General features: G+C 51.2%; 1 protein-coding gene across 1 annotated transcript; it reads right to left on the bottom strand.

Moving 5' to 3' along the window:
* Positions 1-432: 432 nt before the first annotated feature.
* Positions 433-11,027, bottom strand: E2f1 (E2F transcription factor 1). The gene is made up of 7 exons (XM_021156429.3): positions 10,673-11,027; positions 5,588-5,678; positions 5,069-5,288; positions 4,188-4,340; positions 2,117-2,231; positions 1,802-2,021; positions 433-1,706 (listed from the first exon to the last, which is right to left on the bottom strand). Exons 1-7 carry the CDS (start codon positions 10,925-10,927, stop codon positions 1,459-1,461), a joined length of 1,302 nt encoding a protein of 433 aa, XP_021012088.1. The 5' UTR covers positions 10,928-11,027; the 3' UTR covers positions 433-1,458.
* Positions 11,028-13,330: the final 2,303 nt, after the last annotated feature.

Genomic DNA, 13,330 nt, shown 5'->3' with positions numbered 1-13,330 from the left:
GTCAAATGAGGATAATAGTCCTCCCCCTTGGCCCCCAGGTTGTAGGGAAGTAAGCTTTGTAGATGCTCAGCTCAGAGGACTTCCACCTATGCTTTAACACAAGTCATGGCTTCCCAGTCACCCCTTCCTTCTCCCAGATCTCTGCCCCAGCACCTCTTTCAGGAAACTCCCTGGTGTTCTTACTTACAAGGCCTATAGGGAGGGAACAAAAGCTGCAACAGGAAAGCATTCGACACAAACACAGTTCACTGTGTTGCATCTTTACTAATGTTCAGAAGGTGCACAGCAAGCTGACTCTGACACTCCCTCTTCTCTACTTAGGTCCCAGACATAACTCCCTACCCACCATTGGGTCAGTTTTCTTCTCAAGGGGTTACAAACTGAAAGGAAATTAAGTCAGATGGGAAGAGGGAGTGAACATTCCCTCCAACACTAGCCTCACGCTGGCTGGCGGAAGAGTTTCAAACCCAGCCCTAACACCATCAAAACATTTATTAAAATCAAAGCAGGAGGGAACAGAACTGTTAGGAAACAAAGTGCAGACTGGAGGGTGGGGAGGACAGCAGAGGAGCACTCCAACCACAGGAAGGATGCATACCCACCCCTCCTGACCGCAGTCAGCCAAGGCCCTCACACACCCTCCCCATCTCAGATCCCCTGGATACATGTGGCTGGGGTACTGGTACAAAGGGACTGTTTCTCCAGCCCATCCATGGCTGTCAGTCTGTCTCCCTCTTTCCCAATAAATAAACTGCTTGGGCCTCAGCAACTCTTGGATAGGGATCCTGCCCTTGCTTCAGAGAACAGGGACTTAAGGTATCACCCCATATTCCCCCACCCTTTGCTTATCCCCCAGGTTTACCAGAGGCCTCGATAAATAAATAAACGCTCCATTAAAGCTTCGATCGGAAAACTTTTAAGCAGTGCTCTTGCTGCCCTCCAAACCCAGCCAGCCAAGCTGCACTACCCGGCCTGGCTGACACACAGGATTCTGGAAGCAGGCAGCCACCCTGGGCCTCACAGGGCCCCTGCAGCAAGGACACCAAAAGTGCAGTTAGAGCCCACCCCCACCCCAATGCACACACATGGATCCATGCATACATGTGGACACACCAGGATGTGTCTGCAGCACACATACAGATGTGTTCACCTTCATTCCCGGGTACACGCGCACATACACACACACACACACACACACACACACACACACACACACACACTCAGACACACACCCCAGGCACACAGTGCGCAGTGTGGGGTGCATGCACACACACTGTACAACATCCTTCCCCTTTTGGTCTGCTCAATGTGGCAGCAACCAAACCCCAGAGCTAGAAGCTACTGGACAGAGGGTATGGATCGTGCTATTCCAACGAGGCAGGAAGGAGGCCCAGGGCAGAGGCTCCAAAGCTGCAGACAGGTGGGCATCTTCAGACACCCTGAATCCCTAGGCTTCTGTCAGAAATCCAGAGGGGTCAGGTCCCCAAAGTCACAGTCAAAGAGATCTCTAATGCCCTCACCCTCCTCGAGACCAAAGTGATAGTCAAGGGCCTCGTGGGGTGGGGAGAGGCTGATGAACTCCCCAGGGAGGAGCCCAGAGAAGTCTTCTTTAACATGCTCCAGGAGTGAGTCAGCAGCCACCAGTGGTGACAGTTGGTCCTCTTCCATGGGGACCCTCAGGTGGCCCATCCGTGGCAATACTGCTTCTGGAGAAAGGAGGCATTACAAGTTAGGAGAGGCCCAGCAGGAGAGGGGCTGCCATGATTGCCTGCCAAATACTACAAACCCTGGCCCTACCTACCTTGCTCCAGGCCCAACAGGGATTGACTGGGATCCAAGGCTGGGGATGTGGAGGGAGGTGATGGTGGAGGCCCTGCTGGGCCAGAGTCTGCAGTCCTGTCCTCCCCAGAGGATGTCTCCTGGCATGAGGTCTTCCCAGGGCTAATCCCGTCCGCACTCTCCTCAGGGCACAGGAAAACATCAATGGGGCCTTGTTTGCTCTTAAGGGAGATCTGAAATGTCTGGGTGGAGGCGCAGGCAGAATAGACAGGTGAGGCCTAGTTGACCACCAGCCCAGCCTCCCTGTCTTAGAAAGGCTTAGGGCCGTTAGTCTCACCTCTGAAGAATCCACAGCTTGGAGCTGGGTCTCCGGAGGGGCCTTGATCACTATGACCATCTGTTCTGCAGGGTCTGCGATGCTGCGAAGGTCCTGGCAGGTCACATAGGCCAGGGTTGGGGGAGTCAAGGACCACTGACTCACATACACCTCCCTAGTCACTCCTTTTTGACACCCTCATCCCACCGCCTGGCACATAGTAGCTGCCCAGAATCTCATTCCTAAACTTCAACTTCCTCAACAGTGAGACTATCTACCCATCCAATTCCAAACTCATGGCTGCCTGTGATAATTCCATATCAAAGGCTCAACAGGTCTGGGCTGGGAAATGGACAATCTTACTGATAATGATATTCACTAAAAGGCACACTTTCTAATAGTTTCTTTTTGTGAATTAAAAAGTCTTAACTTTGAAGCTACAATCAGGAACTAAATTAGTGACCAAGGAAAGGTTTGTCACTCTTTGGTGACAGGGTCTGTGTAATCCAGTGACCTGTGCTTATGCTGCGCGTCTTACTCTATAACCTCAATTGGCCTTCAGTGTTACAGTTTCTGCCTCATCCCTGGCCCTGGGATTACAAGTATATACCACCACACTGGGCTTTTCATCTTTGGTTGAGACAGGGTCTCACTGTGTAACCCTGGCTAGCCTAGCATGTGGACCAGACCAGCCTGAGTTCAGATATCCCCATGGCTCTGCTCCCTCAGAGTCTGGATTTTAAAGGCTTGTATCCCTGTTCTCAGCCTGGTCTTTTCTGTATATGTTTTCCCTACCTGAATGTGCACCACACAAGCACTTATTGCTTTTGGAGGTCAGAAGAGGGCATAAATGCACTAGAACTAGAACTACAGATAGCTGTGAGCCACCATGTAGATGCAAGGAATTGAACTTGGGTCCTCTGTAAGAGTAACAAATGCTTTTAACTGTTGAGCCATGTCTCCAGTCCTTGGCTTCTTTTAAAATGTACTACTTGTTTTTTTAAAAAAGATTTATTTATCTGTTATATATAAGTATACTGTAGCTGTCTTTAGACACAGCAGAAGAGGACGTCAGATTTTATTTTTTATTATTTTTTGTTTTTTGAGACAGGGTTTCTCTGTATAGCCCTGGCTATCCTGGAACTCACTTTGTAGACCAGGCTGTCCTCGAACTCAGAAATCCACCTGCCTCTGCCTCCTGAGTGCTGGGGACGTCAGATTTTACTACAGATGGTTGTGAGCCACCATGTGGTTGCTGGAATTTGAACTCAGGATCTCTGGAAGAGCAGTCAGTACTCTTAACTACTAAGTCATCTCTCCAACCCGTATTAAAACTTAATTTTGTGTCTGTATGTGCACACACATGCCACAGGGGTGTGTTTGTGAATGCACATGTACAGGTTAGAGGACAGCTTACAGGCATTAGTTTCCTCCTTCCACTGGGGACTCAAACTCAGGTGGTCATGATTGGCCACAAACACTTGTACCTATCAAATCATTTGCCTTTTCTCCTTTTGTTTTTTTTGTTTTTTGTTTTGATTTTGCAAGACAGGGTTTCTCTGTATAGCCCTGGCTGTCCTGGAACTCACTCTGTAGACCAGGCTGGCCTTGAACTCAGAGATCTGCCTGCCTCTGCCTCCTGAGTGCTAGGATTAAAGGTGTGCGCCACCATGCCCAGCTTTTTTCTTTCTCTCTTTTTTTTTTTTTTTTTTTTTTTGAGACAGCATTTGTATGTAGTCCTGGAACCGGCTCTGTAGAGCAGCCTGCCCTCAAACTCAGAGATCTGCCTACCTCTATCTCCCATGTGCTGGGATTAAAGGTGCACGCCACCACAGCCCTGGCTATTTTTCTATTAATGTGTACAATTTTGGAAATGGATATTACTGTCCTCTCTTTTATAGGTGAAACTGAGGCCCATAAAATTCAAGTAACTTGTTCGGTGTCACATGGTAAGTCAATGTAGAGCCAGGTCTTGTTTCCAAAGCCAGAATTTTTTATCATCTGAGCCCTAGGTAACCTCTATAGTCTCAGTAGTGTGGCGCCACCACTGGCCAAGTCTGCCTTCAATGCACCCTGACCAATCCAAGGATATCGCTGGGTGTCGGAGTCCTCGGAAAGCAGCTGCAGCTGTGTGGTACAGATGTGCATCAGGTGGTCCAGCTGCTGCTCACTCTCCTGCAGTTGCTGCAGGTCCTGGGTCAGGCCTTCAAGCCGCTTACCGATCCCCACCATGGTGTGGCTGCCTCTGTGGGAAGCCAGTGAAGACTTAGCACCCATCCATCAGCCCTCACCCACAAGACAGTCTGTTGCCACCACTATTCTGTGAGAAGTTGGCAAGTTCCTTTTCCTCTGTGGCTCTGCTCCGCAGCTCGGCTTAGAGTAAGACTGACACGGGCTCAGTAAAATGCCTGGTCAGTCAACAAACACCCACCAAGGAGCCAGGTAAGAAAACAATAGCACAAACATGCCATGGAATGACACAGCTGAATTAGATACAAACAATTAGAGACACACTATCAAGTAAAAAGAAAACAATACAGAATGAAGAATCATCTATCAAAAACCAAGGCAGATATGCCAGAGAAGGCAGCGGGATGCCTGGGGAGGCAGAAGGTTCAGCAGAGAAGTAGAAACAAAACCACAAATGTATAAAACCGATCTCAATGATGACAACAAAAGCTGGAATGGTGTCAGCGGTCTAAGAATGGGCAACCATGGGAGAGGGAACAGGAGACCCTCTGAAAGGCGTGTGTGCGTGTGCATGTGTGCGCTCACAAGCATACATACGGGAAACCTTGTACAGCTATAGGGAACTGGATCTGCAAGACTTGCTCGTTCCTCCCCTTCTACCACCCCTGGGAAGGTAACTCTCTTAAGACCTTGGTTTCCCAGCTGTGGGGAATGTAGGAAGCCACTGCAAGCAATTTGGCTTGGTCTGGCTGTTACCTGCCCACCTGCCTGGTAAGTACTTACAGCCACTGGATATGATTCTTGGACTTCTTGGATATGAGCTGGATGCCCTCCAGGACATTGGTGATGTCATAGATGCGCCGTTTCTGCACCTTCAACACCTCAGCTGCCCAGTTCAGGTCAACAACACCGTCAGCTGAGCGGCTCAGCAGCTCCAAGAAGCGTTTGGTGGTCAGATTTAGTGAGGTTTCATAGCGTGACTTCTCCCCCGGAGATTTCACACCTGGGGAGCAGGGGTTAGGCTAGGCGGAGGTCCTCAAACACTCAGCCTGCCCCCAACTGGCCTGTCTCCCTAGTAATGTAGAGTGGCAAGATGAAGCAAATGTCTCCCTCCCCTCAGGCTAAGCAGAAAGGCTCTGTGGCTGTTGTCTGCCAACCAAAGCACTCCTCTTGTAGCTGGGCAAGTCCCCACCTCCAAGGCCTGAGGAAGTCCTGTTGGGCAGCCTACTGGGGCCCCAGAGTGTACAACCATGTCCACACCCCTCCCCTAGTCTGGGCCTGAGAAGCTGGAGTCAATGGCACCTTTCCCTGGGTGGCGGCCTCTTCCCCGGAATGGCCCACTGCTACCAGCCAGGTACTGATGGTCAGTTTCCAGATCCAGCCTCCGTTTCACCTGTAGCAGAAACACAGGAAGATGCCCAATAACCAGGACTGAGACCATAGAAGACTTAGCTAAGGGCTTGGTATCCCAACCCCAGTCTGATGTCTGTTAGGATGCCAAGGTATACGAGCAGAGACAGATTCTGAGGGACACAGCATGAGGCTAGCATCCTACCACTCAAATCAGTCAAGTTCAAGACTGAAAGCCCAGGTTCAAAATTTATGTCCAACATTACCTCCCTAGGACTGGTGGTGTTTTTTTAAACACACCAGCAAAGAACAAATCATCACTGTAATGCTAGAGGCCCGTGAACACTACCACACAATCTACCAATTAGTCTCCTTAGCTCCTACAAATACAAGGTCTATTTAGCCCAGGCTGGCCTCAAACTTACTATGTAGCCAAGGATGACCTTGAATTTCTTATCTTCCTGCCACTAACCTCCTAAGTACCGGGCTTCCAAGCACATGCCACCAGGCTTTCGGCTTTCAAAGATAAGTGCTAACTTTCTCCCCTTAAATGTAAGCTGGGAGTGATGGTGTCACTTCTGACACTGGTCACTGGGACAGTGATGCTGCTTCTGAGGTGCTGGTGGGAGAAAGCGTTGAGCCATACTGTCAAGTAGCCCTAAAGATAAGCCCCTTTGGCAAAGAGCTAGAACTCCTCCAGGTAGGAGGAACATAGCAAACTTGGAACAAACCCCACAACCTTAGGCCCATTTGCGATTACAGCCAGGGAGCTTTCTGGCTGCAACAGGATTCCATCTCAGGCTGGAACCAGCAGCTAAATCTCCCTCGAGTCCCGACCCCACAGAGACAAGTGCTTTAAGCCACCAAGGGAGGGGACAGGTCCCCCAGGCAACTTGCCTCTAGTTTTTAACTCATTTACGTATCTATAACCATGGCAGCAGCTGGAGCTCACAACAGCTTTGTGCTCAGTGTACTCTGTTCTTTGAACTGGCAACATAACAGCTCCGCTTTACAACCTATGGACAAGTGGCAGAGCCACAATTCCTACCCAGGTCTGTCTGAGAAAGACCCTGAGCTGCTAATCTCCATGCCCTTTAACATAAGAGTTCTAATTTCACAGTATTGGGAAGAAGGACCGTGAAGTCCCAGGGATAGTTCAAAACACACTAACTGGGCCAGACTTGCTATCCTCACACCAGCCACAGGCCTTTCTCAACTAAACCCTCTCAACCTGGCCCACCACCTGTCACATTCTTTTGCCAAGAATTCCTCCCACAGCCATTATCACCCTCCCACTGGACAGGACAGCTGTCCCCACGCTGGTCTCCCTCTACATCACTCTGCCTCAGTAAAGCCTTCCAACAGCACTCCTCACATGAACTGTGGAGATGGCCTTCTCCCAATCCCCGCTCTAAGGAGATGCTGCTCTAAGGAAAGGAGGGGCTCCTATGCCCCTCCTCACACCCATAGCTGCCGCCTGCAGGACCCTTAATGAGCGATCAATGGCTTCAGAGGGCCGTTACTCTCTCTATAGTGCTTCAAGCCTGGCCTTTCCCTCCATCCATTACAAACTACTACAGATGTGTCTCTTCTCCCTGCCTACCACCTCCACTGAGAAAGTGTCACTGGACACTGGACCAACAAACCTCTGCATCCCTGTGTGCCACAAGCCTCAGTGTCAGTCAGTATGTGCTGACTAGATGTCCCCACCCTCACACTGCCACAGACTCCTGCAGACCAAGGAAGAGGACAGCATGAGATTCAGCTGATCACACACAGGCAGACACTGCTTCTGCTGTCTCTGCCAGAGCAGGGTGGTAACTAAACCCCACACATTTCCTCAGCAAACTCTTGTCTGATTGCTGGACCTATGCTAGCCTCCACCTTAGATCTGTAGCCAGGGAGAAATCCAAGTATATGCACCCCATGGGCTGACACGACCCCAAATACCCTTGCCCATCCCCAAAGGCATGCTTTAAAGTAAGAGCTCAAAGAGATGCTTGTTTCTGTCACTCATCTTTAGACAACCCTAGCACTGAGATCCTAAAACCCACAGGTGAAGATACCTTTAGCTGAATGATTCAAACACCCATTCACAGGAAGGGCACAAAAGCTTTATGCAGCCCCTGGAACAGCATGTAGTCTCAGTAACAGACAGAGGCAGGCCCAGGCCAGCACAGAATCTGCTCAGACACACAAGGAAACCACTGTGACAGGCTAACACATACATGGTCCCTTCCTGGACTAGAAATCTCAGGAGCTGTTCTCCAGTTTAGCTTCTAAGAGAGTGTGTTCCAGAAACAGGAGCGCTTCTGTGGGTGAGCCAGGGCAGACTGGTACCTCCTCTGGGCAACGTGAATGACGTACTGTTTGAACTCCTGATCCTTGTACCTCACTTAAGTACTGGAGTTTTAAAGGAGCCACCGCACATGGCTCACAACTTTTAGAACTATTAAAAACAAATGTTCTCAAGACTGGGGACTGGCAGCGTACTTATTCAGTGTGCATTCAATTCTGGGTTCAATCGCCAACAGCATTAAACGTTCACAGCGACCAGCCAGGGATTCGTGTAATAAAACAACAGTGTCACACCTAAAACAAGAGCCCTGCAGAAGAGCTGGCTTTCTACTCTAAGCCTGTCTCTTACAGACTTAATGTATGGTACCACATCCTTTCTACAGTAAACAAGAACTACGTTATAATGGGGAACCTCAGCTTCTTGCTGTTACTGTTTTGAAAGAAGGTCTTTGTAATTCGGGCTGGCTTTGAACTCAAGATGTCAATGAACCAAAATAGGCTGTTGATATTTTATTTATTTTTAGTTTTCTTGTTTGTTTGTTTTGTTTTGTTTTTCAAGACAGGGTTTCTCTGTAGCCCTAGCTGTCCTGGAACTGACTTTGTAGACCAGGCTGGCCTCGAACTCAGAAATCCGCCTGACTCTGCCTCCCAGGTGCTGGGATTAAAGGCGTGAGCCACCACGCCCAGCCTAATTTATTTTTAACTAGTTTACTTCTTAAAAGTATTTTCTTTTTAAAAGGAAATTTGTGTCTGTATGAATGTATGTGAACATGGGTACCTAAAGACGGGAGAAGACAATATCAAATCCCTGGAGACTGGAGTTAGCCATCTGTGACCTCAGTGTTGGGGCTGTGACCCAAACTCAAGTTGTCAGAACAGAGCAGCAAGTGCTTTCGATGGCTGAACCATCTATCCAGCCCAACTTACTCTAAGGTAAGGCTTCACTATGTAGCCCTGGCTGGCCTTGAACATGTGTCAGTTCTCCCGTCTGTGCTACTCCCACCCCCCATAGGATCTACACACACACATGACAAGGTAGAGAGGTAGGTCAAGGAGGAATGTCTGAACTGCAAAGAGGTGTACAGAGGTGCACAGGAAGGACCCAGCAAGTACTCACTGGGTGGAAGCCAAGCCTGTAGCTTATTTCAAGGACTGCCCCCCCAAAATTCCAGAGCAAAGTCAGTACAGGCCAAAATCCAGATTTACATTCCTGGCCTTTGGCTCCAGGATGGTGTCAACCTCTCCCACAGAAAATGTTTGCTGGCCCTTAAGTACTATGGGGGCAGGGGTTCCCTAACTACCTCTGCACCTAGCGCATAATGGGACTCACTAACTCAACAACTTGAGCAAATGGAATGTTTGGTTACTGTAGAATACCTGCCCAGGGCCCAAGCTCCTCCCTACAGGTACAGGCCCCTGGAGTTGATGCAAGGCAAGCCCTGGCTGACCCACCAAATACTGGCCGGCCTCCTCGCTGGGAGGAAAGGCCTTTAACAATCAGGAAATCCCGCTCAGTCGCTGAATGCTTTAGAAGTTTTATCAGTTGTGGGCCTCAGCCTCATCTATGAAAGGATGACAAAGTAAGGTTGCCCACAAGGTTAAGTGGGTAAAGTGCTTAGCACAGAGCCTGGCACACAAAACATCCTCAAAACAATGGTGGCTGCTATTGTTATTATTATTAGCATCTTGGTGATTCCGGAAGGAAGGCAGCACTGGGCGCTGTGCCAAGGGGGTTAAGGGGCCTACTCTAAGATGCCTCAGGGACCAGCTGCCACCCACACCCCCATCAGGAGTTGAACAGCTTCTACTCTGATACTGGGCCTTGCCCCTCGCCCCTCCTGTCCCCTCCACCCCTACAATGAAGATGGTGGCCCACTCACGGAGCTGGCCCCTGCTTAGATCCAAGTTCCACTCTCCACGTACCCAGCTGCCTTTTCTAGGCCCCCTGCCTAAAGTAGTCTTGAGCTACTTGCTTAGAATCAGGAAGAGACTTTTATCCAGGGATCTCCCTCCCACGTCTTCTCTCTCCAGGAACTGGAGGCCCCTTCTCAGGGGCCCAGCCCACCCAGTCTTCCAGAGGCTCAGGGGTCTGTCCGCCTGATTAATAAAGTTCCATGGCAACCAGGAGCTGGAAGGGTGGCAGATGGAAGGACAGGCAAAGGAAGGGTTGCAGCAGCTGGCCCAGCACCCCGCCCCTGCAGAGAAGGCCTCCCAATCAAGAGGCCTATCCCCAGAGGCCTGGAAGGCTAGGCCTGCACCTGGCAGAGCCACTAAGGAGGATCTCCCGAAGATGTCTCCAACAGTCACCCTCTTTCACCTCCAACAAGCAACTGTGCGCACTCCCTAGCCATAGGTTCTGCAGCAAGCCAGCAGACATCAGTTCAAATATCAGCCCCACCATCTGCAGCTGCGTGAAGCACTTCCCCATCTCTGGGCCTCAGTTCCTCCCTCTGGCAGATGGGCACGTGACAACACCCAGCTCACACCAGAATTGGGAATTTGGTGCCAATGCCTGGGCGTGCACTAAGCAAGCACCAGCTGGATACACGTGAGACACAATCATTAATGGATCCGACGCTCCGCTGAAGACGCCAAGGCCTGGAGCGAGGCTCAGCAAACAGACAGGCAAGGCAGTCAGTCAACGCGCGCCCCGGGGCGGAGCCCCGAGGCCCAGCCCAGGCTCCGCGCCGCCCAGCGCAGCAGCCCGTCCCCTCCCCCGCCCGCGCCTAGGGTCCGTACCGGCGGGCGGCCGAGAGCCGGGCGCGGTGCACTAGGCGCGGGTCGGGGCGCCTGCGGCGTGGCGAAGAGCAGCACGTCAGGATCGCGAGGGCCAGTGGGCGGCGCGGCGGGGCCGGCAGGGAGCTGCGGGGCGCCGACATCGGGCGCGGTAGAGATGATGACGATCTGCGAGGAGTCGAGCAGCCGCAGCGCGCCCGCCCCGAGCAGGGCCTCCAGCGCTGGCGCGTGCTGGCCGCCCGCGGGGGCTAAGGCCATGGCGCTCACGGCCCGCGTGGCCCGGGAGGCAGGCGGCGGCGGCGGCGCGGGCCCATGACTGGCAGGCCGCGGCGAGGGCTCGATCCCGCTCCGCCCCGGCCGCCGCTGCCTGCAAAGTCCGGGCCACTTTTACGCGCCAAATCCTTTTTGCCGCGAAAGAGCCACGCGCCGCCGAACGCCTCCTCCATTGGCCGGGGCGGCTGTGACGACGGAGGCTCTGATGGCGGGCATTGGTTGCGGCGTGCGGGGCAGGAGACGGAGGGTGGGACCAGGGGCGGGGTGGCCAATCCCGGGGAGGGGCGCGCGCAGGCTTTGTCCGGGCGGTGCCGGGCGCCTTCTCCCCTCTGCCTCTCGCTGTGCCCTGCAGGAGGCGTGGGCAATGGGCCCCGCCCCTTCACCGCCCACTCGATGGGTGGCGGGTCTGGCGAAGGGAACAAACTTCGTACTCGGTTCTGCACGTCCCGCAGTCTCCACATGACCCCCTAAACTCTCAACCTGTGGTCTCCACCCCCTCAGTTTACAGCCCAGAGACTGCCTCTTCAGGCTCACCTCCAAAGCTCGCTTCAGCCACATCTCCGGTCTTAAGACCCATTTATTCCATTAGTTCACATCATGCCTTCTTCCCTATCCTGTCACCCAGAAGCCAAGCCCAAGAAGGGAGCCAGGAAATGAGTAAGGGATGTGTGGCTTTGATCTCAGTCTCTTTTTACTGAAATTTCTTTCGTAGCCAGAGCCCAGTTAGCATTCATTCATTTGGTCACTCCACAATGGCGCCTGCCTTTAATCCCAGCACTTGGGAGGCAGAGGCAGGCGGATCTTCCCAGTTCAGGGCGGGCATCCAGAACTACACAGTGAGACCCTGGTCTCAAAAAAAATCAAACGCCTGAGAGCATTCACTGTCCCATCTTCAGTCCAGACCTTGACTCATGACCTAGTGAAAAGGAAAAAAAGGAAACACAGAAGCGGCAAATGTTTGCAATGTGAAGAGATTGGTCCATTAAAGTATCTCCACGCTAGGCCTCTCATAGGGCGGTGCAGGGGCGGGGAGGGTGCATATGGTCGTGCCTTTAATCCAGAGGTCCTCCATCAGCATTTCTGATTGTTGGGGTCAGCCCATCTGATCAGCATTGTAGTCCTCTCTACTAGGCATCTTGCCAATACTAGGAATAGAAACGTGAAAAGTTTAACAAGACCTACAAAGTTCCTGTCCTTGGGGGTGGGGGAGATGACCACAAGAAGAGAGTAAGTAGCTGACAATATTCAAGTCCCCAGGTCCAGTGTAAGCTCCAGGGACTCTCAAGCCGGTGTTACTTTCTCCATGCTTCATGCTACTTAGTCTCGCCCCAACTCTGACCACATTACTCTGGGCTGGCTTAGCAGGGGCTGCTTCTTGGGCCCTTTCTGAGTATGAGAGAATTGGAGGCTGAGGGCGGAGGTGAGCAAGAACGCAATAAGGAGGCTGTGGTGTTCCAGGGCCCAGAAACACCAAGGCACAGGTTAACTTTGAACCACCCCGGTTTGGCCAATTTAGAATCAATCCCCAGCCGCGCTGCCCTCTCCCCTTGTTTTTTTTTTTTTGTTTTTGTTTTTGTTGTTGTTGTTTGGTTTGGTTTGATTGGGAGGGGTGGATTTTTAGTTTGTTTTTCGAGACAGGGTCTCAGCTGGCTCTGGCTGCCCTGGAACATGTTTAAATCTGCCTGCTTCAGCCTCCCAAGTGCTGGAGTTGATTGGGTGGGGCCACAATGCCTGGTTTACCCCGTCCCCCCCCCTTTTTTTAAAGAGATAAAATCTTGCTATGTAGTAGCTCAAACTGCATCAATGTTACCTTCCTGCATCCACCTCCTGAGTGCTAGGGTTACATGTTTGGGCCACTACTTGACCTCCAGTTTAGAATCTTTTTGTCAAGACTGGAAGAGCTTAAGTCCCAGGATGGCCTGGATTATGATACAGCAAGAATTAAAAAAATAAATAAATATTTAAACAAAGAAACACAAGGAACACTTATGCCCATCCCAGATAATGTGTTGATCTTTGAAATCAAATTGGTATACCTTTACAATAAAAATGTGGAGTAGAGCCAAAGATTACAATTGCTACAGCTGGGTATGGGGTAACACCTGTAACCCCAGCAGGTAGATACAGGAAGACCAGGAGAGTGCTCAGTCATCCTTGGCTATATAGGCAGCCAAGATCCTATAACATGAGATCCTGTTATAAAACAAGCAAGTTGCAGCTCCCAAGGATGCTTTTCAGTTCAGTTTTGTATAAAAATAAATAAATCAATAAAAAAGGCACCTAGCTCCTGTCCCGGCCGTCTCCAGTTCTCATGAGGATGAAAGCAGAGGGACTAGAAGGTATTCTGCAGACTCTGGTGGTTTGGAAAGCAGCAGGAGTGTCTTTTCT

Source organism: Mus caroli, unplaced genomic scaffold (genome assembly GCF_978045245.1).
Source record: "Mus caroli unplaced genomic scaffold, Mus_caroli_1 scaffold_2, whole genome shotgun sequence".
In the NCBI taxonomy this organism is placed as follows: Eukaryota; Metazoa; Chordata; class Mammalia; order Rodentia; family Muridae; genus Mus; species Mus caroli.
This window is presented reverse-complemented; position numbering and strand designations above follow the sequence as displayed.